The sequence below is a fragment of the Rhinolophus ferrumequinum genome (genome assembly GCF_004115265.2).
Source record: "Rhinolophus ferrumequinum isolate MPI-CBG mRhiFer1 chromosome 15 unlocalized genomic scaffold, mRhiFer1_v1.p scaffold_54_arrow_ctg1_1, whole genome shotgun sequence".
Lineage (NCBI taxonomy): Eukaryota > Metazoa > Chordata > Mammalia > Chiroptera > Rhinolophidae > Rhinolophus > Rhinolophus ferrumequinum.
The window spans coordinates 13,783,786-13,809,611 of record NW_022680357.1 but is presented as its reverse complement, the minus strand read 5'-3'; the positions used below and the strand labels follow the sequence as shown (position 1 = coordinate 13,809,611).

At 49.5% G+C, this 25,826-nt stretch overlaps 1 protein-coding gene across 1 annotated transcript in view; it reads right to left on the bottom strand.

The window, feature by feature from the left end:
• Nucleotides 1-10,836: 10,836 nt before the first annotated feature.
• LOC117019636 (nodal modulator 1) overlaps nucleotides 10,837-25,826 on the bottom strand; it is a 48,172-nt gene continuing 33,182 nt past the window's right edge. Inside the window, exons 19-31 of the mRNA XM_033101636.1 lie at nucleotides 24,905-25,123; nucleotides 24,722-24,804; nucleotides 23,708-23,867; nucleotides 23,456-23,582; nucleotides 21,901-22,014; nucleotides 20,947-21,074; nucleotides 19,593-19,734; nucleotides 17,532-17,615; nucleotides 16,202-16,312; nucleotides 14,273-14,374; nucleotides 13,118-13,237; nucleotides 11,871-11,963; nucleotides 10,837-11,461 (exon numbers count right to left, since the gene is read on the bottom strand). Of these exons, the coding sequence (XP_032957527.1) occupies nucleotides 11,330-11,461; nucleotides 11,871-11,963; nucleotides 13,118-13,237; nucleotides 14,273-14,374; nucleotides 16,202-16,312; nucleotides 17,532-17,615; nucleotides 19,593-19,734; nucleotides 20,947-21,074; nucleotides 21,901-22,014; nucleotides 23,456-23,582; nucleotides 23,708-23,867; nucleotides 24,722-24,804; nucleotides 24,905-25,123 (1,615 nt within the window). The 3' untranslated portion in view covers nucleotides 10,837-11,329. The remainder of the gene's footprint in view (nucleotides 11,462-11,870; nucleotides 11,964-13,117; nucleotides 13,238-14,272; nucleotides 14,375-16,201; nucleotides 16,313-17,531; nucleotides 17,616-19,592; nucleotides 19,735-20,946; nucleotides 21,075-21,900; nucleotides 22,015-23,455; nucleotides 23,583-23,707; nucleotides 23,868-24,721; nucleotides 24,805-24,904; nucleotides 25,124-25,826) is intronic.

Genomic DNA, 25,826 nt, shown 5'->3' with positions numbered 1-25,826 from the left:
ATTAAGACAGAGCCCTAACTTTCCTGTGTATTAGAATCACCAGGAAGCTTCCTGGGCCCCAGGCCCAGAGATTCCTATTCAGTAGGTCTGGGGCAGGGCCTGAGACTCTGCATTTCTCAGGTGGTGCTGATGCTGGGGGACTTTGGGGGTGTACGACCTGTGCTCAGAAGGGTCCCGTGCTTGCTTTAATGCTCTGCTGTTGTCATCTTTAAGTTCTTAATCATTTTTTAGCAAGAGAGCGTATATTTTCATTTTGCACTGAGCTCCACCAATTATACAGCCGGTCCTGGTTGCTGGTCCCCAAACCATACTTCAGCAGCATTGAATTAAGGACATCCGCCAAGCAGACAAGCTTCTCCTAAGTGGAAATGGGAATGTAGTTCGAACGGTTCAGCTTACATTTACTGAGCACCTACTATGTGCCGGGCACCGGGCTTGGTCCTGGGGAGGGATAGAGTACAATGGTTACAGAGCTTGCAAGGGCTACCCTCGGGAGTTCACAGAGAACAGAGGATCTTATACTTCATTCATTCAACCCGTTTGTGCCTGGCAGTGTGCTGGGGCTGTAGTGCTCAACAAAAGGCCAAGCTCTGCTCTGGGCAAACTTGAACCCTCCTGAGGGAGAAGGACTCTTCCACCCCCATTGAAAACTGCGAAAAAAGCTGAACCGAGTTAACAACAACAACAAAAAGACACTTAATGCATCAGAACAGAGACATTCAAAAGTCCTTTAAGTTAGCAGGATGGACCTGTAAGCCATAAAGACATCCATGAAGAGACTGTCAATAGAAGTTTTAGTACCAAGAGCCGCCTGCCATTTTGGACGCTCACCCAGCCCTCCCAAGCAGAGAGGCGGGACTCTTTGCAGACCCTGGTTTACAGTTGAGGAAACTGAGGCTCAGAGATAAAAGTGACAGGCCTGAGGTTACACTGCTAGTAAGTGCTGGGGCTCAGGGCTGCCTGACCCCCAAATCCACACTCATCAGTGTTAGTTTACACAGTTTAACATCTGGAGCTGTCTCCAGAAAGAAGGGGAGACTTGGGGAGGTGGTGAGTCCCCCATGCTGGGAGTATTCCTGCAAAGGCTCCACACACACACACACACACACACACACACACACACAGACACACACACACACACACGCCCCTGGCAGGCAATCCTGGAGAGAATCCTGAGCATCAGATGCCTGGACGGAGGTAGAGTCCTCACCGGAGCTGGGAGTCCATGTAGCATCGTGGCTGACGGAGGGACACCAGATTGACGAAAGTCACATCCTGACCTCGTCACTCCTTAGCTGCGTGACTCACTCAGACAAGTCACTTGGTCTCCAGGAGTGACCACACTCCAAGCACCTGACTTGCAGGCTCCACTCAGCTCTAACCTCCAGAAGACTGTAAAGTTAAGACATCCAGTACCTACCTCGCCAAGAGTCATCTTTGAAAGACAGAAGGATTCGCGGGGCAAAGCTCTTCATGTCAGTGGACCCTGCGAAGCACATCCCATAACCGTCTGCTTCTCTGCACTTTGACTGCCACCACCCTGGTCCACGCCACCATCACACCTCTTCTGGATTAACCCAGTGGCCTCTCAGCTGGTCATCCTGTCTGAGCACTTACTCCCCTACAGCAGAGATCTGCAAACTATGGCCCTCGGGCCAAGTCCGACCAGGCACTGTACTTTATTTTTGGGGGGGTCAATAAAGTTTTATTAGAACAAAGCCACATCTATTCATGTATGTACCATCCAGGGCTGTTTTTGCACCACAATGGCAGAGCTGAGTGGTTGCCATAGAGACTATACACGGTGCGTGCGTGATGCCTAAAGTATTTGCCGTGTGGCCTTTTGCAGGAAGTCTTCCGATCTCTGCTCTGCTGTCCTATCTCTCCTCGGCCTCCACAGTCATCTTTCTGAAGTGGCAATCAGATCATTTTCCTCCCCTGCTTAAAGCCCTCCAGTGGCTTCCAGGGGACATGGGAACATCTCAATTCTGTATGCCATCTGGCAAAGCCCTATGTGACCTCGTCCCTGTTTACTTCACTGCTCTTCTCTCTCCACTCCCACCAAACTGTCCGGTTTCCTTCTTCTTGACCCCTGACCCCACCCCCGCCATGCTTATGCCTTCCCTGGGGCCTCTGCATGTCCCCTCAGTCTGGAATCCTCTTCCTCGGCTCTTCAGATAGTTGGCTCCTTCTTATGACATAGGGTCTCGGGTTTCAATGGCATCTTCTCGGAAAGGCCTTCCCTAAATCCCGCCCAACCTGGGTGCCCCCAGTCACCATCCCATCACCCAGTTCTATTGTCCTCTTGGCATTTACCACTATCTACAATGGTCCCATGTATCCGTGTGTTTCCTTGACCAATGGCTGACTTCCTACTAGAGTAGAAAGTTCCCCGAGAGGGAGGAATTTTTTTTTTTTTTTTTTTGATACACTACATGCCCAGGCCCTAGACTACTGCCTGGCACATAACAGGGACTCTCTACATTCTTGTTGAGTGAACAAATGATTCTGTCACCCCCGCCCCCGCCGCCCCCCGAAGACGAAAGAAGAGACTAAAATTACAGCAGGTATGGCTTAGACCAGATGCACACGCACCAATGCTTCCTCCCCCAAAGGGATGAGACCTGACAAAAGCTATCATAAGAGACTCAGGAACCATTTTCCAACTAAATTAGGAAAAACTATAGCACCCAGTGCTGGTAACATTGTAAGTATCGCTGTAGACAGCTACAAACCCTTTGGAAAGCAGTAAGATAATATGTGTCAAAAGCCGAAAAAAATGTTCATTCAATAGACCTGGTATTCCCACTCTTGAGGATTTAAAGAAATAATTCAAGAGTAGCAAAGGGGTTTTTTTTTTTTTTTGCATAAAGGTGTTTAGTATATTATCTGGAAAAAAACTGGACCAAGCTAACTGTCCAGCAATTGGTGTACACAGCCTATAACCACAATCATTATGAAAACTCAGTGGAGCTACACAGAAAAAGGATTATGATAAATGAAAGAAATCAAATAAAAATGAGAATCTATATTATGGCTCCAAGTAGGAAAACGACTTATGAACGAGGACTAGAAGAGAGCAAGAAACCATGGAAATACCTACTACGTGAGGTGGAGACTGCTGGCTGCTCATCAAATGTGGATCGTCCATCACCCCGGACACACAGCTAACCAGATTTCCCAGCAGTCCCCACACCTAACGGGGCCAATCGCCTGAGTTCAGATTGGTGGAGTGGGAATGGAAGTGATGTGCCACTCCCTGCTCTGGCCCATAAAATCCTACCACGCATGTTTCACCACGCTGTGTCTCTAAGGTGACCTCAGAAGCCCCATGTTGGAGATGGCAGAGACTCTGTGAGCCTGTGCCCCAAACAACTGTGTGTAACAGACCTCTCTCCCGTTCACCTAAACCACCCTTAACTGTAACATGAGTTGGAAAGGAACTTCTGTCGTACATGTGCTGTTCAGTCTGGGCCTGTTTGTTACAGCAGCTTAGCTGACCCTGACTAATACCCTGAAACAGTGTCTGGTGGTTAAGCGTCAGACAGACTTGAGTTTAAGTCCCAGGAACACCACTTACTGCCTGTGTGACTGTGGTAGTTAACTGCTCTGAGCTTCAGTTTCCCCATCAGTTTGTTTTGAGAAGCAAATGAGAAAATTACTACGAAGTCCTTAGTATGGTACCTAAGATGAAGAAGGGGCTTGGTCAGGGGTCCCAAGTGTTCCTGAAGCCAGCTGCATCCTGCCCTTCCATGGATCCTGGAGTTGTCTGCCTAAGCTAGCTCGAGCTGGGTTTCTAACCCTTGCAAACAAGAGTGCAAACTAATACAACACTGCTCCAAACGTTCATGTCCCTCTCCCCACCCACTACCCAGGCAGAGGTGGTCCAGCCGGGCAAACCCCAGAGCGAGGCTAGCTCACCCGTAGGCAGGCTTCAGATAGCTCCAGAGGGCAGTAACTGACCCACTGTCCTCTGCACCTGAGTGGCAGAGCCAGGTCCTGAAACTACGAAGACCCCAAAGCAGCCTTTCTCGAGATGTGGCCCTGCCTGGTGTCCACTCAGGTCAGGCTATGCTGTCTTCCTGGACAGAGAAGTCACAGATGAGCAGGCAGTGGTCAGCAGGCTATGCCCAGGCTGAGAACATTTCTCAGGCTAGATGGTGTCTCTGGAAGGCCCTCGAAGCCAGCAGAGGCCAAGTCATGCCCAAGAGGCCCAATATGGTGGGGATGGTCCAGAGTCCCGATAAACAGGGTATTCCAGTGCCCTCCCTTTGCCAGCTGGCCACCACTCAAGCAGCCCAGAGCAGCAGGTGGGCAGGGCCATCCCAGGCAGGGGTACTGAGCCCGAAGTGGGGCTCACAGGCTCCATCACACACTCACACCCAGGACCCCACACACAAATGCATGCACACACACAGCTGCACTCACCCGTCACACACAATAGACAACAGGGCCACGGTATGGCAGAGAGGAACCCCTGGAGTCTGATCCCACATTTTTCTGCATGTGTCAGGGAGACGAAGGTATTTGACAAAACCCTTGAGTCACATCCCCCACAGGGTCCCTGCCTGCCTACAGACCCCACCAAACCAGCCCCATGGCCCCTCAGGCCCTTCCTCACTGGGTCCCCAAAGATCGATCACTTGTTCCTGCAATTGCAGAAAGATCTAGATCTGAAACAGCATGACACTGATGGCCAGGTTTCCTAAAAGCAGAGCCAGCGACAGGGACCTGGGGGCGCGTGGGTTTTTAAGGGAGGGCTTTCGGGGGAAAGGACGTGAGGGCCACAGGGAGCAGATGGTGAAAGAGCCGAGTGACAATGTGGTCTGTAACGTCTGGCCTCAGCCTGATGCCACCCCGTGACGCAGGGGCCAGCAATTCCTCCTGCTGAATCCGTGAGTCATCGGGCCATGGCACCCCTCCCGGGTGACGCGGCTCCCGCCCGCCAGGCTGTAAAATATGGGCACAGCCACACCAGTGAGATCAGCCGAATGTCAACCCCACCTCTGCCAAGGGATTACACCGTGAATCAAACTGTGCAGCCGCTGCTCCGTGAGTACCATTTCACAGGACTCTCACAAGCGCCTCTAATGCCACCATTATCCCCACTTTACTGCAAAACAGCCTAGGGATCAGGGACATTAGGCAGCTCGCCCAAAGTCACACGGTCCAGTAAATAACAGGGGCAGGACTTGCACTCACACCTGTCTGGCTCCAAAGCCAGGAAAAACTTTCCTCTCCACCTCACGGGCTTGAAAGAGATGAAAGAAGAAAGCAGGCAGAAGCCCAGCTTCCAAGGAACACGAGGGTCTCTCGGTGGTGCTAGGATCATGATTTTCTCATGTTCCGAGCGGAATGAAAGGGACAGGAATCAAGCGAGGTGTGATCCCCTGTCATGTTGGGAGACGCTCTTTTCAGAGAAATGTACATTTCGCGGAATCAACCTGCTCTGCAGCCTCAGAAAGCGGATGAAGACATGCAGCCCGATGCCCGTTACGAGAGACAGTGGACATTAAACTGAATCATCTGAGGCAATTAGGTCGTCAACATTCAATATTAACGATCCATTTCAGGCCCGAGGAAGCACGCCATGTGCTCTGTTGTCAAAAGACGGACGAGAACTGAGATGGAGTCCCCGCCCCTCCTGCTAAGGATGGTGACAGGACTCGTGTCCCCTATCCAGGGCTCGGCAAACTTCCTCCCGATAGACAGTGAGTGTCTTGTGGGCCACACAATCTCTCCTGCAACTGTTTGGCTTGTGCCCACATGGCCCCCACCTGCGGGCCACATCCCCTTGGTCTCTGGCAGGCTCCCCCTCCCTGCCCATCCCCTGGGCCTTGACCTCTCTGCTGTCCCTCACATCCTGGAGGCACAGTCCCTCTCTGGGGCCTTTGCAGTCACCGCCCCCGCCACCTGGCAGCTCTTCCTGATCTCTGCGTAACTGGCCCTTCTCTCCCTCAGGTCTCAGCTCCAATGTCACCTCCTCAGAGTGGCCTTCCCTGACACCAATCACCCTCTACCACTCTACTCTGTTTCTGTCCAGCATAGGCTAGATGCTCAGTTAATACTTGTTGAATGAATTAATGACTCCCCTCACCAAGATGAAACTTCACAAAGCATCCACTGGACGAGCGGTCAGCAAACCTTTTCTAGAACAGGCCAGAGAGTAACTACTGTAGGCTTTGCCATGACTGCTCACCTCTGCCATTGCAGGGCGAAAGCAGGCATGGGCAATCTGTAAATACATGGGCACAGCTACGTTCCCATGACTCTATTTACAAACACAAGTGGCAGACCAGTTTGGCCCGCGGGCCACACTTTGCAAACCCCTGCACTCGACCCATGAGTCTTAGTCTTCATATGTGAACAGTTCTTTGCCACCATTACTGACTATCAATCATCACTTAGGTGAGGCATTCCTGAAACTGTGAGAGGGAAGAAGGCAACAAAATGTTTTCTCCCCATTTCTGCCCACGCCAGCCCATGAAAAGGAAGCAAGAGCGGCCTGTCCCAAGTCTGACCACTCAGCAGCTACCAGCCACCTCTCCCTCTTGGCTCAAAGACAGTAACAGTATGGAAATACTGCACCTGGCAGCTCCCTGCCTCTCGCCAGCCGCTTCCCTTGCAGAGACTAGACATTCTCAGGAGGCATGGATTCTGCACAGATGTGAGGACCTCTAGTTCCAAGGCATTCATCTATTTTACAAAATCTTCAGATTCCAAAAGCAACTGCAAGATGGGCTGCTGTTTCATCCACAGAGAGGAACAGTGAAAAACGCCACTCATCTGAAAGGATATGCAAATCGGGGGCATTTTAAACAACCCCAGGCGTATACAGTACAGCAGAAGGGAGGTAGTGACCATATTTTGGGACCCAACCACGATCCCACTATTGCATCCTGAAGCACACACATCTGCTCCCACAGAGAAGGGGACAGAGAGAGGGTTATATCATCCTTTCCCCGACCCTACCAAGTTCCAGGGTCAGAAAGGAGCCTCCTGGCCCGAGCACACAGTAGGCCCACAGGAACATTAGTCTCTCCCCTCCTCTAGGCATGTCAAGATTAAGGTCATGGTCATCGAGCTAATGGGAAGATGAAGCCAAAAGTGGTAGGTGGCTCTGACCAGGCCCTGTCAAGTTTTAAAGGGGGTGGACCTGACTTCTATTGGGACGACTTGTTCCCAATAGAAAAAGCAGCTTCCTGGGTCACGAGGGCGATCCATGGCACAGAGGTACGGCTCGGGTCTGGCCAGGCCCAGGCGACTCTGCAGTTGGCCCACCACCTTCCCCGGAATTGACACCCGGGACTGTGACACAGAAGTGCTCTTTCTGTTGGGCCTGCAAATTGGGCTGATGTGAGACTCGACGAGCTGGGTGACGGAAGCAGAACAAATCGACAGAAGTCGAAAACCAGTTTCCCCAACGCTGCTCACAGTTCATTGTCGTCACGTCCACTTTTGTGGATGTGTGCCCAGCATCTGCCCCTGCCTCTGCCTCGGGCAGAGCAGTGACTGAGCAAACAGCCTCGGCCCTGATGGAAATATCTGCCAGTTTCTAGCAAAGTGGTCTTTCAGAGCTGATCTGAGAGCTGGCACCGAGCCTTGATGGAGGAAAGAACAAGGTGAACACACAAAGGGACGCAGAGCCAGAGGACGAAGACAGACCCTGGACCCGGGCCAGCATACAGCCAGACACTCTGGACTTCTCAGTAACGTGATCCGTGACATGCCCCATTTTGCTTAAGCTAGTTGGAGTTGGGTTTCTATTAGTTGAAACCGAAAGAGCCTTGGCTGACACATAAGTAGAAATACACTTTGCTGGGAGGCTCTCAGTCCTGTCTATTCATGTAACAGGCATTTATGGAGTGCTGTTCCAGTTACCTAACATTGCAGTTACCTAGCAAGTTACCCCAAAACTTAGAGGCCCAATACAACCATGTATCATATTCACAGATTCTGTGGATCCGGATTTTGAGGAGAACTCAGCTGGGCAGTACTTACTTGGGGTCTCTGAAGTGGCGGCAGTCCGATGTCGACTGGCGCTGCAGTCACCGGAAGGTTTGGCCAGGCCTCGGGGGGTCCATTCCCTAGATGCCTCACGCTCGTGGCTGGCAGGCTGGACTGGCTGTTGGCCAGAGGCCACAGGTCCTCTCCACGGGACGGCCGGAGCATCGGCTGGAGCGTTCTCAAGCCAGGCGGCTGGCTTCCCCCCAAGCCAAGGTGGGAAGCGCAAAGCTTTTTATGACTCGGCCTAAGAGGTGGCACACGCTCACTCACTCCTGTCATATTCTTTCCATCGGTCACATAGGGCCAGCCTGACTGAGTGTGGACCACTGGGGACCACCTTGAGGCTGGTATTTGTCACAAGCACCCACCCTGTTCAAGGGACTGGAAATACAGATGAGTGAGACACAGTTCTCACCCCTAATAAACACTCAGCCCAGACTAGGGGGAATGCAACCATGCAGACTTTGTCCCCCAAATCCTTCCCAACTCCGCTCCAGCTTTTCAGGAAAGGGGAATCCTGCCTATTAAGGAACTGAATTTAAGTGTTTAGTCACCTCGCTCTTGGGTTCCAGAAACAATGCTGATGGAACAATTAAAAGGTCCTCCATCACCTACACCCCCCCCCATGACCCAACCCTCCCCCGCATGCGTGGCTACCCATCACTGTGCCTTTGCTAACTTTATTACAGCTTCCGCCCACATCTCCTGCACACGACATTCATTTTCTAAACCCCTGAATTACCCCCAGACAACATGGCATGTAACCGCATTGTCCCATTTTGTACAGCAGGGGCAGTAGGGCCTCGCGGTCAAGAACTCTCGGACCTCGGTTCAAATCCCAGCGCTTGCCATTTAGTAGCTGCAAGATCTTTAAGTCTCAGTTTCCTCCTCTATAAAATGGGTCTGAAAGACGATGCACTCTTAAGGTCACGACGCTCCAGGAGCTCGTGCATGAAATTGCTCAGCACAGCGCCTGGCACACGGTAACGACTTGGGGAACGCTGGCCTCTGCTGCTGGTGCGCTTCACTCGGGAGGGCAATCATCCACTCACTGGTTTCATGAATCTCCTTTCCTCACTGTCAGACCATTAGCGTTAAGCACAAGCGCTGCCTCTTCCCTCTGCCTTTGTCTTGCAGCCGGCGCCTCCCCACCTACGCACACGTGGTCATGCCCACCTTCAGCCCTTCCCCTGCCCCCACGTCCAACAATCCTTGCTGGTTGGTTGGTAAAATTCAAAACAAGAAAACCCAGAAAAGAAGACTAAGGCAAAGGCAGCATCTTAGAATGACACCTCCCTGACACCTCTCTGGTGTCTGCAGTGACATCCCTTTAATCAGCAAAAATGCGCAAGCAACCGAGTCCTCCAAAACCTTACCATTTTAGACCTTTTAAAAAAATTGCTCAGGGAAAACAAATCTGCCTCATGTAACTTTTGCCCCATTCAAAATCCCCTAGCAACGTTAACACGTATCCCTCAGAGGGGGATCAGAGTTCTATCCAGAAAAACGAAGAAAACTACAGATAACTTCCAAATGGACGGAAAATACATCAGCTTTTTTGCAGGAACAGAGAGAGCCCTTTAGAAGTCCCAGCCACATCCAAGGTGACCGGTACCCAGCGATGGCGGAAGGCTGCCACTTAATGGCAGCCTCTGGAACTGGATGGAATGTGTTGACATTTAGTTGTATCTTTCACAAGCTTTTAACCTTTATCCCATGTCAATAAAAAAGCCCTATTAACATTTAAAAGGGATGTTCCTAGGTGTCCACTTGGAATAACAGTAAGGAAACACTCCAAGAAACATATTATGTATCTCATCTGTCCCAGACCTCCAAGAGTTTACTTCCTTCCACAGTAAAAAAAAGCAAACTGGTGAAAAAATAAACGGCCCACGGATGACGAGCTGGAATACACAGCAACTTTTCAGGTGGCCACCAAGAGGCCGGGAACCCTAAGGCTGACCTTCTGCAGGGGAAGCTGCACCCCACAAACCCTTCTGCCCCATTTTTCCTCTCTCCACTCTGTATCCTTCCAGGCTTGGCTCGAAGGTCACACCCAGGAAGCTTCCGGAAGCCCTCAGCTGGGATCAGACCTCTGTCCGGTGTCCCCATGGCCACTGGAGCGTCTTCCACCAGGAGGCCCTCAGCTCCCTTGTCCACTTACTGGCTGGTTTCCCACCCAACGATGGGTCACACGTTCTGTGAAGGCGGGCACCGTGAGGACCTCAATGCCTTCACTCATTCACTCACCCACTCCTGACAGAATGCTCACGACACGCCAAGGAACAAGTGTCTTCTACCCATCTTCATATCCCCAGTGCCTGCCACACGTGGTACTCAGTAAATGCTGGATGGATGTGTCCCCTCCTACAATATGTCTTAATTGTTTCCTTCGTGTCAGAGCTGAATTAATGCAGCGCGAAGCTGTGAATTCCTGTGGATCCCTCCTGCAAACCGGCAGCCTTCAAGCCTTACCCGTCCTATGTACCCATTGTGCAGGGGCCAAAAGCATGTGGTCTTTTTAAAAAGCGAGTTTGCAGCTAATGTTAACAACTGAAAGACTGCACACAAGACGCTGTCTTTCTGGCTTCTCTAGAAACACGAGCACACACTCCTGCAGCGCCCCAGAGAGCTCGAGCTGAGAAGCTGGCTTCTGCATACTCTGCCCCAAGCGCCGCCAGCCCGTTTCACCACCACAGAGGCTAAAAGACAGCCACCGTGTAAGCCCGCGCCTTTGCTGGGGACTTTCTCGTCCCAGCCCTTCACACATCGCCACTTGCGATCCTGGCATTATGCCAATATCATCCAAGGAATACGTCTGACTGGAGCTACAACACAAATGAACGGGTAATTTTATTGATTTTACCTCCTAACATACCCTCCTGGTGGCAGGTACACGTCGTACGGTGTCCAGCAGGGACCTTGGATGCAAAGGGACGTGAAGGGAGAAGGGAACTCCAACAGGTACTTCCCAGCGAGGGGGCCGAAACCCCCGCTGACTGGAATTCTTCCTGCCAATGACTGCTAACGAGAGGGATGACATGCTCACACCACCAGCACAGCTTAAATACCTCTTTGACAAAAATAATAATAATAAATTATCTTCAACTCAGAAAATAAATTGTGCTCAGCAGAGTGACAGACAGGAGGGTCCATTCAATGCATTGCACCAAGGGGCCAGACGGGGGAGGCCACGCCGGCCGACAGAGGTGCCGGGGCACAGAGCGGGTGCTGAAATCAGATGCAGGCTTCCGCGCCAGCGGCGGCCGGGCCCCCGGCTGTGGCCTGTCCCCGAGTGAGCCTTCACTGCCCCTCCTCCTCCTCACGTCCGCCTTGTCTTCTGTTTCTTGGCCTGTCTCTTTGCATCTTCGGGGCCGCTATTGTCAGATGCTGTCTGGCCAAGAGACCGGACGCCCTGCAGTCGACTTGTCAACTGCAACAGCAAGGGAATGAGCTAGAAAGAGAGGGAGAGGGTGAGAGAGAGGGAGATCAGGGGACTTCTGCCACGTACCAGCACACTTCCTTCTTCAGGCCTAGTCACCACCTACTACGTGCTAATGGGTGACCTCAGTTCAAAATGAAGCAGGCCTTTGCGCTAGAGAGGGTCAGCAGACAGGCTGGCTCTCTCTGGGAGCAACGCATACTTAGAAGGATCCCAGGCTTAAGGATCAGGAGAGATGTTACAAGACGTGTATGGCCTTGAAGAGAGGCTTTGGGGGTCGCCCCTTGAGACCTTTACGGTCCCTTCGAACCCTAAAATGTTATTTCTGTAACACTGGACATCCTTCTCTGTTACTTCCCAGCTGTGAGGGACCCCTCTCGCTGACAGATCCGCTTTCTCGCGAGGTCTCTGGATTCCCTACCTTATCATGGTTGTAGCCGGCCAACAGGACAAGTAGCGTCAGAGGCAGGGCGATGTAGGAACCCTGTGCGATGTCTTGCTCAGGCAGTTTCCTCTGCAAACACAAGAGCACGGTCCCTTACCGACCATCCTCTGCCCCACAGCCGTGACCCACCAGCTGTGTGAATCAGCTACCCCCAGACACCAGGTCATCCCACACGATCCAAACTCTTTATCCAAATAAGGAACAGAGGCAACTCGGATCAATTTGCAGATCCACCCCCTGCTATCCAAACTCATTTCTTGCTCCCTGAAACTCAGGAACAGTCCATTGAGAGGTATTCCTTACCCTGTGGACTTTCTCTATCTCAACTGAGGAAACCAAGCGCTGTGGAGAGCGGGGAGTCCCTGTGGTGGAGAAGTAAACGGATCTCGCTTTGTTGAGTCCCCGCTACACACAGGGGCCTCCTCCTGCAAGGACACCTCGAGAAGCCACTGTTCGAGGCTCAGGCACGTGGCGGTAAATGAGCCAGTCCTAGAGACGACACCTAGGGCGATGGAGCAGCTGCGACTTCCCAGCGGCCATTCGCCCTTTCTTCCAATAGAACCCTCAACTTTCACCTGAGCCAATCAGAATACAGATCACACGTCCGTTCTTCTCTGCAGACTGATTGATACAAGATCCAATAAGGTCCCCATGTTGCAATTGGCTGATAACTGAGTAGGTTTCCTTTAATCTACAGGTATCCCGTCCCTATGTTTTTGGTTTCTTTCTCTTACAACTTGTCCAACAAGTCAGGTCCAGGTTGTTTTCTTGCGGTTTCCCACAAACTACATTTTGCGGTGTCCATTACCTGGCTCCTGCGTCCTCTATGTATGCCCTGTAAATTGGCAGCTGGCTCTAGAAGTTTGGGCGGGTATCATGTGCCTCCCGGAGGACCACAATGCCACCAATCATTATAGAAGGGCGCAGTGGTGACCTTCATCTACAAAAGTCATACCTGAGCCACTGACCTAAACAATTCTACCCTCTCATCGCCAGTCTCCTCCTTTCCTGACAGGGAACAGAGCGCATGGGGGCTCGGACAAGTAGAAACATATCCGGGGAAATCCAGAATACAAAAATCCAGATGCTAAAGGGACCCAAGGCCAAGGGCCCGTTAATCAGCTGGGCTCCCTCCATCCAGTACCCGGGGCACAGGCGGTGGGAATGTTCCTTCTCCCGCCAGCCCTGCCCGTGGGTTTTTACAAAACGCTCCCTCTTCTTACCGTGGGATTGAAAATCAAGGTGATGTGCTTATGGTAGCCCAGCGCGGTGAAGGAAACTTGAGGCAAGACGTAGTCGTACTGGGATCTGGGGAGTGTGGAGTCCAGGAGCACAACGTAACTCTGAGCACAAGAAAGAAGGGATTTTTATAAAGCGCAGTTCAGGCGAAGCAAATGAAAACTAAAATTTAACGTACGGTTGTGATGGAGAGGACTTTATGGTCCTAACAAATTTGCCATCTTTACACCCCCAAACAGGGTCACTCAGCTAGTAAGGTACCAAGCAGGCTTGCAACCCGGGTGAGCCCGAGCTATTTCCACAGCGCTGCCTAAAGAAATAGGGGAGCATCCAGAGAAATGGGGAAAAGCCCCCAGATTCCATCACAACCTATCTCACTGCTGTATAGCCATTTCATATGCAGAAAGGCCATAGCATGTCACCCCCGTGGCAGGTGGTCGCTAGCCAGGAGACGGAATGGCACACCACAGGCTCACAGCTGACACCCTCAGGCTCAGGCCCCCAGAAAGGAACAAATTCTCTGCAAAGGTTGCTCCCATCATGCCAACTACAATAGTTTTGCTCTGTCCAATTTGAATTGATAATAAACATTCTGGATCAGTAAATGCTGCCTGACGTTAGGGCCTTGGTTAAATCAATTATGGTATTTCCTATACTGCGGACTACTGTGCAACCATTAAAAATCATGTTATAAATGATTTAATGAGGAGGAAAACATTGGTGACATAGTCTTCATTGAAAAGCACAGACTCCAAAATAATGCACAAGTCTCAGCTTTTAATCATTAAAATAAACACACCTGCATATTTATACGTATACACATATGTGCACACGCCTTGAAAAAAGACCAACAAGATACCTCTGAGGATGTTAACAGTGGTTATTTCTGGATGATGAGGTTATGTCTGATTCCGCCCCCCCGACTCACGTGCCATGAAAATGTATTTATGATTTCTGTAAACAGAAAAACACTAAGAAAAATAATCCCTACAGAGCCCAACCTCCTTTGATTTAGAAAGGACCATGTCAACCATTTCTGCAGAGTGGTACTCAGGGAGAAAATGAGAGACTTGTACTTCTGTGAACTAAAAATGGAATTAAAACAGAGACAGAAATGAGAACGGCGCCACGGCCATTACCTGGCCATCTCTGAGCAGAGGCGGGAAGTGGAAGAAGAGGGACTGGCCGAGGGAAACCGTCTGAATCGGGTTGTCGAGGTTTTCACTTTTGTAAAGCTTTACCTGGAGAGGAGAAACAGGGCAGGATGGGCTTTTGAATGAAAACACGATGAGCCTTTCATTTCAGAAAGGATCTCTGTGAACACGGGTATTTGAAGGAGAAACTATCCTGCGCTGACAGGCCACATATGTAATGCATCCCTTAGTCATTCAAAACTCCAGTTACGTAACATGCGAAGAAATGTACGACGTGAAATAGATTCTGATGACATACGTTAATGCTGAAAATAGTAATAATAGTCAGTATAACGATCACATAAAAAAGAATAGCTTCTAACATATACATATATATGCCTGGCGGGCAGCAGGGGCCTTAGATATATTGTCACCAATCCTGGCTACTCAACAGGCATCGTGATTATCCTTAAGGAGACTCCGAGAGCCTGTGTCACCTCAGGTTGCATAATTTATACATGGTGGAGCCTAGAACTCAAGCCATGTCACTGACGGTCTCACCCTCCATCACTGCCTCTCCATACGCTGTAACCTGAACTCTACAGGTATTTGTTAAACTCCAAATGCATTCTTCCCGTTTTGTATTGGTTCCCCAGGCTGCTTCTAGAAAGTTTAGTGCTTTGTTTCTGGCCTTTCTTTGTATCTGGTCCGGGTCTGCTGCCCACTCTCACACCGTGTGATGGGGCCTGAGAAGAGGAAGGGACAGTGCTGGCTGAGGCTAGAGGCTGTGGGGGCTCCACCCTGCACCTGCCACAGGACAACGCCACAGCCACCCCTCCCAGGGTGCACACTGACACGTTTCTACATTACCACACAAGTCAAGACAAGTTTTCTGAAAACAAAGTCACAGGAAATACTGGATGCCTCTGGGTCACATCCAAGACCACATATGTGTTCTTTAGGCCTCTACAGGGTTCTAAATAAATTTGAATTCATTGCCTACATTTAGAAATCAGGTGATTTCAAATAACTCTAACTTCCAGCTTGAAAACTAGAAAGTGATGTCAACCCTGGGCCAACACAGCAACAAGCAGAGGGAGTAGAGTGGCACCGTCGCCTCCCATCTGCCCCCCTTGCCCCTCTTGGATGGGGCATGGCTTCCCCAGTTCACCCCACACCCACCCACCCTCCTCACTCTCTGGACTTACCTGTCTGGCCCCCAGAGGCAACATGTTTGAAACTCCTGGACTGAAGGGCAGCGAAGAGGTGAGTTAAAACCTAAGCGCACGTTCTCACCCAAGTCTAACACTGTAAGATTGTGAGTCCCTCTGCAAAGTACACTCCCGTGGCAATTCATTAACACCTTTCAAAGGATCGCAGGGCAGTGTGTAAACATGGCTTCATTAATCGCAGACACGGACACATTGGTAGAGCTTGAAGAGACCTTATGTCACTGAGTCCAACTCCCTGGCTTTACAGAGGAGGGAAATGAGGTCCCCGGGAATGAAGTGACTGCCCAGAGTGGCAAGGTGATCACGGTGACAGGAGAGAGCCCAAACCTTCTGAGTTCTGCCCACTGCCCCCCACCTCCCACATACAGAATTTAAAGAGGTATGAGGCACTCTGCCTTAAAATTGTCTTTCCGTTTGAGATTCCACAGTGTATTGATCATTCATTAGGCTTCTACTACAATACTTCCAAAGATACACACTGCTGGCAAAACGATGATCTGAAACCATCTCTCTCCAGCAATCAGCAAACATTCCCCCAGATACCTGCTGGGATGGAAGTTCCTTCGATCTCAACTTCCCCCGTCTCAGCATCTCCACCTTTAATACCCTACAGCAAGCACTAGACAGGCCTGCATATCCTGCTCCCCCTCGTCTCAAAGCCGAAAAGAACACGATTATTTTCATCTTAAAAAACTGGCCTTACCCATAATGTAGGAAGATACTCGGAAGAAGTGATCACATTTCCACTCAGATCGAATTGATTAATCTGCCGGAAAACTATAATGTTCACATCGTCGATGTCGTTATTCCCAACCTAGAAGGACATAAGGAAATGTTCTAAAAAGAGGTAAGGAATGCTGGTATTGAGGAAGCTGGAGACAGACTTCTCCGCGGTCCTAGGGGCTCTTCTATAACAAACTTCACTTCCTATATAAAGGGAGCAAAGTCTGCAGCAGAAAGAGCTTAAGTCCAAGGTCACAAACCGACAGTAAGTAGGTAGGCTACACCTGGCCCCCACACACATTTTGTTCGATAAGCACAGTATGTGTTTTCAAAGTTAAAAAAAAAAAGTCACCATTTTTTTAAATTGCATATACCAAAAAAAATGCCAGATCTTCCAGCTTCTCTTGAAAAGAGAGAAAGCTGTTCTTGCCTGGTGGCAATCAGCAGCTGAGTCACATCTGCCCCCGCTGGGTGGGAGTGTGCTCGCCTGTTTGTCACCTGTCCATACCTGCCGGGCCGCAGTCCACACGACTGCTTGTGATCCTGGCCTAAGTCACCACGGCAAGGAAATAAGAACTTGTAAGATGCAGCCATCGCAGCCATTTAAAATGCCAGATGCCATAAAGACGTCAAGAAAATCCACCTGCTGGGCCAAATAGCCCGAAGTGGCCTCCCGCCTCCCTCCCTGACTCCTCACAACCGTCACACCTAGTGCCACCTCGGAAAGCCGGAAGGCCGCCAAGGGGCAGTCCCGCTGGTCCCACCTGAGCCCTGCAGTCTAGCAAATGACAGTAATTCTATGGGAGAAAAGCTTCACTTTAAATGATGCCAGGGCCACTTCCTGTGACCTGGAGGGCTGCCTCTGTAGGGATCAATTAGCTAAGTCACTATGTGAATATCAAAAGACCCTGCCCACCCAGTGGAACACACAGGGTCCGCTGCGTATAAGGAAACTGGGTGGCCTGCTACCAAGGGAGCCCACGGTCTCGTTATTACATTCCCTTGATTGGAAATGCTGCTTGTGCCTGAAAAGCCTTAACTTGATCAGAGCTTTCAGGGGAAGTGGGGAAACAAGAGCTCACATTTCTTCTCTGGATGCGTGACAGCCATGCTGTTCATCAAAAACGCCACAGAAGATGCCGCTTGGGAAGACGACGCTATTCTAGGAGGACCCTTAATTAGGGCTTAAAGTGCCCACCCCGCCCCCACCACAGATGAAAGGCAGCCAGCCAGAGGAGCACGACAGCATTTCTGAGCAGGGAGGCAATCACACCCCCATGCTGGTTGCACTGACGAATTTCATGCCTTACCGAAATGACCCGGTGGTGGGGGAGGGCCCGTTCTATGTGGTCGTTGCCTTCGGCCTTGAGCTGAACGTGGTACACACACCCCGGCTGCAAAGGAAACCCAGGCGTCACTTCTCCAGAAAGAGGCTTGTCACAGGCAACCTGATCTGAGCCTGTGCTGACTGCAGGTCCCCAGAGGACGCGGGCTTTTCTGCCCCACCTGAGTTCCCGGTCTGCGGCCTGTCAACCTTCTAAGAGTTCCTTTAAAAAGCACCCTGATAAAACATATATCTGATGGTCTGCGATTCCTCCCAGCGCCATTCACTTTCCTCTACCCAAGAAAAATTCAATGTGGTTCCTTAATTCAAAACAGCAAGCGTAATATGCTCTTATTCTGATAAAATTCTTCTTTAATGGCTGTCCACCCCTCCCCTCTATACATATATGTGCATCCAGGGATATCTGGAATGACAGTTCCAAATGCTTACCACGGATATTATTTCTGAGAAATAGGATTTCAGGATTTTTCCTTGTTTTCAAAAAAATATATATATTTTTTCTTCTTTATACTTTTTATTCTATTGCTCAAATTTTAGGCCTGTATCATGTTCACCAAAAAAAAAAAAAAAAAAAAATCATTCTGAAAAAACGTTTATGTGACACTGCACTCATGAAGGACATATATACATTTACTCCGATAATTTTTGGCAGATAGCCGTATTTTGTTCTAAGAAAGCCAGCACAGGATGACACTCATCCAAGAAATGGAAGTAAATTGCCTTGAAGAAATGCACTTTGCTGTTTGTTTTTTACACTGCTATACGGGCTAGCAGCAAAGTAGATAATGAGGGGTATGAGTTCAAAAGAGAATCTCTAGAGACTAGGCCGCAAATCAGATAAAATGCAGCTTAAAAGTAAGGCTTTAGCACAAATGAACTCACTGTAAACTTCTGAATTATTTTTTTTCTTACACAGTTATTAAAAGATCGGTATCTTTAATGCAGAGGATAAAGGTGTCTTACATTAGCTGGGTGAAAAATAAAACTTTTACAACTACCAATTTCTGTCACTGACAGCACAGCTGGCCCAAGGACACATCAGGACCTAGAGGCCTAAGCCAAGTTCAAAGGTGTCCATATGCATCGAAGAGGGGACAGCCCTGAGATTGCAACCGTTTCTTTTGAAATCAGCATGGATAACATGGTTCTGGTCTCAGACCTAAAATAATGTGTGCTGTGATGGTCTCTGCATGCAGACAGGGCAGTGTCAGAAATGACATCCACTCTGCATTAAACAGCGGCACGTCCAGGTGCTGGCTTTAGGGTGGGTTTTTTTCCCCCTTTCCAAATTTTGTCCTTTTGACCATGTTGCGTTTGTGCAGCCAACAAAGGACGAAACTGCAAAGGCTGGGCTTGCACTGAACACGTGAGACGGAGAAGCTGGTTCTAAGGACACTGGACATGAGTGTTCTTGTCTTTTGGACAAATAAAAATTGAGGAGAAACGCACCATGGATCCAAAACCAAATGTTACAATTTAGCAGCCAAAAGGACAAAGAAGTTGGTTGTCTGGCCCACAAAGAAGTGATTTCGTTTTTGATTTTTTTTAATTAGTTGTGAACATCTAAAGATCGGGAGTTTCTTATTGGCGCATTCATTCCTTTGCTCACGCATCAGACACTAAGTGTATGCTGTACAAGTCACAGAGAGAGCGTGGGTTGGAAGGTACTGCTGGACTGGGCCACTCGGATTTGGGGTTGGGTCCCCAGCCTTTCAGATTCACAAACCATATATTCTCAGTCGACCCCAGAGATAGTCATGCGTCTGTTGGCCACAGACTAATGTTTGCCCAGATCATGGGAGCTGAGATGCCAGTCTGCCATTTTACTTAGATACTCTGGGGTGATGCCACCAAACGCCAACCCAATGTATCAGCTAGACAAAAGGACGTGGAGGGTTCCTGAACCTCCCCGCCCTCCCAGCCCAGTCCATTCCCAGCAGTTTTGGGGGCAGCACAGGACACCTCTGAACGTTTTCATATCTACGGTATGAAAACACCCCCTAACGAAACATGGTCCAGGCCTCACCAGCAATCCACGTAACCTGAACTTGCCCTCTTCATCGGTCACGGTGTCCTCTCCATAAATGCCGCAGTCGTTCTGCCCCACCGCTTCCACGCCAACACCCTGCTCTGGTTCTCCGTTTAAAGAAGAAACTGTGCCATAGCAACTAGAGTGACAAGAGGAGAAACGCAACATGACATTCTCGTGGTTTTCTGAAGCACACAAAGGATTTCAGGTGAAGTGTCCTGCATTTACCAACAATTTACGGTGCACAGCAGCTCAGGGGAGAGCTGTGCCCCAGTGACCCAAGCAATTCAGGCGTAGCAGTGTCACCTGCAAATGGAGCCAGGCTCATGCCAGCCAGACAGGAGGATGGCACCAATTTCTCTCTCCTACATTTTAAGGGACGTTCCAGGAAATTGTAATTTTAAAAGGCTAAGCTTTATTCCATTTTACTTTATTTTAGCTACACTTTACTTTAAATAATGAAACATTCAATAAAATGAAAATAAATCACTTTCTCTTTGATTCCATGCATTCAGCTGAAAATGGTCCGTTTTTCTAAACCTACTCCTTCTGATAAATCTTCATGTCAAATACTTTTGTGTATGCGTATAAATGTATAAGTGTGTCTTTGTATATAAATTCATATATACACACATATATATAATATATATCTATGACATATATATATATACACACACACACAGAGGGTGCCCAAAAATGTATACACATTTTAAGAAAAGGAAAACACAGTATTAAAATTATGCTGATGGTAACCGCTTTGAGCATCTCTTATAACTGCAGAAGTCAAACATGACTTGTATTCACCTTTTGTTAGCGGTATATACTGAGTAATGCAATTTTAATAGTTTTTTCCTTTCTTAAAATTTGTATACATTTTTTGGCTTTTCTTGGCACCCTGTCTCTCTCTATATATGTATTTATACACACAAAAACACACCAGCATTTGCATAAACCATCTCTACAAGTATTCAGAAACACTCGAAAACGTGGGTAGCTGGGAGACAAGGATAAAAGGGAAATTTTACGTAATATACTCTTCAACATTTCGAAGTTTTACTCAAGTGAATGCATTTCCTCCTTTTAAAAATTTACTTCACGTTTCCAACTTTTCCAAAAAATAAAAATTTTAAGCAATTGCATAGCCTGTCGTGGGCCACTCTCAAAAGAGAAACGTTGGGACCGAATCAGTAGTTTGAGATGTTAGAAGAAGAGGATAGCAGTCTCTTCTCCTCTCTTATCTCCTTGCCTCCCCAATAAAATCAGTGCGGAGGCCGGGGTGAGCGTCTGGACAACAGGAGCGTGAGAGGGACTCCGCAGGCTGGGCCTGGACGAGAGGGCAGCGGCCGCTCACCTGTAGGCCGTCCGGTACCCAGTGATGGTGATCTTCAAGTTCTGACCCTCCTGCACCTCGATCATTTGGGAGGACGGTTCAAACCGGAATTCTTTCATCATGGGTTTGAAGTAATACTGGCCAGGGCTCTGCCGAGACAACCACAAACTGAACCTCTGCGGCCACATCTAGGTCTGGCTTAAAAGGGGGCAACTAAAGTCGTAATGGACCAGAATTGTGCCACAGAGCTCCAGGGCTCCCCAGAGAGAAATGGCACCCCTAACGCCACGGTGACTAGTTACAGTAACAGCAGCGACACATCTAACAAGAGCAGTGTCATCGTCATGCACCTTCAGTAACTCTGAGGTAGAAAGCATATTTGATTTTTAGAAATGATGAAACGGAGGCTCAGAGAGGTCAAGTAACTTGCCTGAGATGACACAGCAAGTCAGTAGCTAAGGGAAGACTTGACCTTGGGGGTGCATCACTGCACAGAGTGTGATCTTTCAGATACACCTGTCTGCGACACCCATACGCCCCTCACTTTATTCCCGGGATGGACAAGATGGCCGATGAACGAGCACTTCCTGAGTCCCCACCACCCGGACCACATCTGGAATGAAAAACTCATGTTATCCTCCACCAGGCAGAGCGTGCCTTATAGAAGAAGCGCCAGCTAACCGCCGAACAAGACTCGGCACTATGAATGACAGGCTCCTGAAGCAAAGCAAAGGGACGCCTGAGCCCAGGGTCATTAATTACATTGTCTTTGTGACCAGTAGGTGACCAGAACACAAGTGTGTGCAGAAGGGAACACATATCAGCGGCCTTAAGTTCTGGTTACATTTGGGCCCCTGAGAAACTTCAAACGCTCCACGCCGGTGTGCTGTTCGCACGTTGTCAAGCAACGCAGCAGTCATGCATGGCCGTCCCTGCTCCCTCGTGGGGAGGACAGGCAGTGACGGGACACCTTACCAGGTTTGAGAACGTCAGAATGCCATTGTCCTGAGTCAAGAGGTTGGAACGAAACACGCCGCCGCTGAGGGATAGGAGGACCCCAGGGAGGGGCTGGTCATCTTCAGCTTTTATCTGGGGGCAAGAAAGGGACGCAGGGCAAGTTTAACTCCCGTTAGCCATGAAGACAGTAGTTCACAAGTCAAGAGGTAATTCTTATGGTTTTTCTTCTGGTTATTCACTGGGGGGAACCAAAGGTCCGTTCTCCATCCCCATGGGTAACGGATGTTCCCAGTTTGGTGTGTAGCATTCCAGAACAGTTTCGATAGCCACGCAAAGCTTATAAACATCACAGCTATTGCTGAAGGACTGGCAGGTGCCCTGGGGGGGGGGGGGGGTGAGACACAGTGGCCCCCTACAGACTGCACTCGCTTTCTCTCCTCAACCACGCATCCTGACTCTCCTATGGCATCAGTCCCCTGACAGAAGACCTGCCTCACTGGGTCTTAACAGTTGCATATTATTCTAGAGCAGAGGCTGGCAACTCATCTTTGTGACAGAAAAGGAGAGACAATCCAAAGGTCTCTGAACGTGTATATCCTTATGCATTTACGTTTTTCTCTTTTCCTGAATGATTAATTCCTAGCAGTAGAACTGATGGGTATGTGTACTTTAAATTAAGAAATATGCCCCAATTGCCCTCCAAAGTGGCTGTCACCCTTGATAGCTCCACAAATCATCCCGTCGTGAGAAAATACATGCTCTCCACAACATGCATACTGTCTTAACTACCCGAATCTAACCCAAAAGCCAGTGTTTTGATGGTAACTTCCTTTGTGTTTCCTCAGTCAGTACGGAAACTGAGCATTTCGTCTATGTCTGTGAGTCACTTGCATCACTTCTGTGAACTGCTTTTTCATATCCTTTGTTCATCTTTTCTCTGTTGGGTTTTTTCTTATCAATTTTAGAGGTTCCTTATAAACTGGGGATGTTACTTCTGGTATAAACATTCATTCCGAGTTCGACTATTTTTCAATGAGGTATAAAATGTATTCTGTAACACAGAATTTTCATTTTTCCTCCATGTTGAAAATGTTCACACTCCAGGATCTCCAGGCTCACTCTGTGCACCTCACAGCCTGCTTCTTCCCAAGAAGGGGCGACAGACATGAAACACCACTGGAGGAACCCTTCCATTCGACACAGAACAGACTTCGGGAGGAAGGTGTAAACCACTTCCCCAAAGGTGTGCGAACAAGCTCAAGTAAGAGACCTCCCAGTTATGCTGAGGGAAAGGAGCCAGACAAAAAAAAAGAGGACGTCCTGCGTGATTCCATTTCGCTAAAACTCTAGAAAATGGAAACTCATCTATAGTAATGACAGAAAGCAGATCAGGTCGGCAGTGTGGGGTGGGCGGCATGGATTACCATGGGGTACGAGGAAACTTTTGGGGGGACAGGGACAGATGTGTTTACTATTTTGATTGTGGTGTTTCCGTCGGTGTGGAGAGTCTCGTGCAGTTTATTGTATGTCAATTACACCCCAATAAAACGGGTTTTTGAAAACACAGCGTTACCTCAAAGCTCACGCCTGCCAGGGCGTAAGCCTTAAAGTCTCCTATGGTTCCTTCCACCGCAGTCAAGACGTAGCCCTCCTTCTGTGAGGACACAGTGTATTCCAGGTCACTGTGCAGGGGCCCAACGCTGGATGAAAGAGAGCAAACGCTAAAGATGGCTTCACTTCAGACCCTGGAGGAGGCATCGCCTACCCCAACGGAACCTGGGCTCCCCATTGGTCCCAAGCGAACGTTTCTTAACCACGGACGTACCTGTAGGCGCCTTTGTCATCAGTAAACACTGTGATCAGGGGCGAGCTTGCCCCCTTTTCGCTGATGACAATCTCGACTCCTTCCAACTCTGGGTGGACCTGGCCTTCGAGGAATAAGCCTGCTCTGCCATGGATTTCAATCAGCTTGCCCGGGCAGCTTTCTAAAACAGAAGAAGTGAACGGAAAAGGACGACTTAGCTGCAGACAGAAGGGAGCCTTCTGGTTGGGGGCTTCTCCTGAACGAAGGGCCTGGAACTGAGATATTTGATGCTAACCTCCAAATGAGGCTGTTGAACACGTGAGAAACCCCAATAAAAAGAAGTAGTTCAAGCCTTCCTGCACCCTTGAAAGGCCTTGTTTAACCGCCAACAAGGTGGGCAGGTAAAGCTAGCAAAAGGCTGGGTTTTCGCTACTCCTCTCCCTCAGTTCCCACGAGGCCACAGACAAGGACAGACTGCTAAGAGGTCAGGCAGAAGACCGCCCCAAAGACGCTGCTGCTGGAAAGCCAGGCTCTTCAATACACTCTCCTTCCAGACACAAATCACATAAATGCCCAGGATTTAATGAACCAGTAATGCTAGAAAACACTACCGGTAGCCAAAAGCAAATACTCCTCAAGCAATCACTTCTACTTACGCAGCCCTAAAAAGACCCACCCATTACCCCTACCGAAAAATACACTCACGAACAATTCACACACAGAACGGCCACTGCTCCCATTCCAGCAATGACAGTTTTGCTTTTCACCCACCTCTGGTGTTAACCCGGTAATGTCAAGAAAACCCAAGTCCTTTTCCGAACAGACCACCCCCTTCTAATAGCAAAAGTTCCTTTCACTGACTTCATTCACTCGCTCATTCATTCATCAAATAGTGACATCTACGTGCCAGAGGGGATTTAAGGTTCCTTACAAAGATGGTTTCACTGCAACCACCACACAGACTAAATGTTTAAACGCAGGCGAAGGAATAACTAACTGCAAAGGGTGCCGTGGGATCTCTGAGCCGACATCTACCTCCGCTGACGGTGGCCTCCATGGAAGGTGGATAAAAGAGCAGCTCTTTAGATGAAGGCGTGACCGTGATTTTCTCCCCAGACCTGAAATAATGAAAACACTTCAATTCGGTGGGTTCTGCCCCTCCGTTACGAAGAACATCAGAACACAAGACACTGCAGAGAGAAGCCCAAGAGAGCTCACCGGGCCCAGTAGGAGAAGTCGTAAGAGAAAGGGCCTTGTAACTCATCCACCATCTCCTGGACGGGCGGCTTGGTCCTTCCTTCTCCACCCGCTTCTTTGCCGTTCTTCTCCCGCTCCTGCCTGCGGCTCTCAATCTCGGCCAGCTGCTGCTCCCTCCGCAGCTCCTGCACAGACTTCAGGGGGCCTAAGACCAAGGCGGGTTCACTGTCAATGGAAGACCTGGAGGAAAGGAAGCAGCAGCCCAGAGGATGTGGTCACTTGGCCCTGTCGTCAGTAGGAATCTGACACGTCTGCCAGTGGTCACCCGTAAGTGAAAAAACCAAACACCCCGTAACGCCCCCAAACGGCACAGTCTCCTGCTGTTTTGAATAAACTAAGAGTTTTTGAAAAATAAAGACTGAACTTCTGCGTGATGGCAGCAGTAGCTGGAGACCTGGACTGGAATGAAATACCACTGGCCTTGCGACTGTTGAAAACTTGCCAGACTGCCCGAGGATGTGGCACTCTCTGCACGCCACCATCCGTGTCTTTCATTCAGCCTTTACCGGGGGCATCCTCTGCCAGAGAAGCAGGCACTGGGATACAGAGAAAACAGCACAGACACATTCCCTAACCCTGGGGAATCCACGTTCCAGTGGGAAGAGGCATACGATAAAAGGAAAACTGATGTCAGATGATAGAGAAATGAAGAGTAAACAAACGTGAAAGAAGAGAGTGCTGGGAGCATGGGGGCACTGTTTTTAGGGGGTCAGGCAAGGCCTTTCTGAGCAGGGGACCCTGAGCAAAGACCTGAAGGGAGGAGGCAGGCATGCAGCTCTCTGGGTGAGCAGTCTCAGGCAAGGGGAGGGCAAGTGCAAAGTCCTTGGAGTCTTGCCGGTGGGGGAAGAGGGGGCTCCCTCGGCACACTCAAGGGACAGCAAGG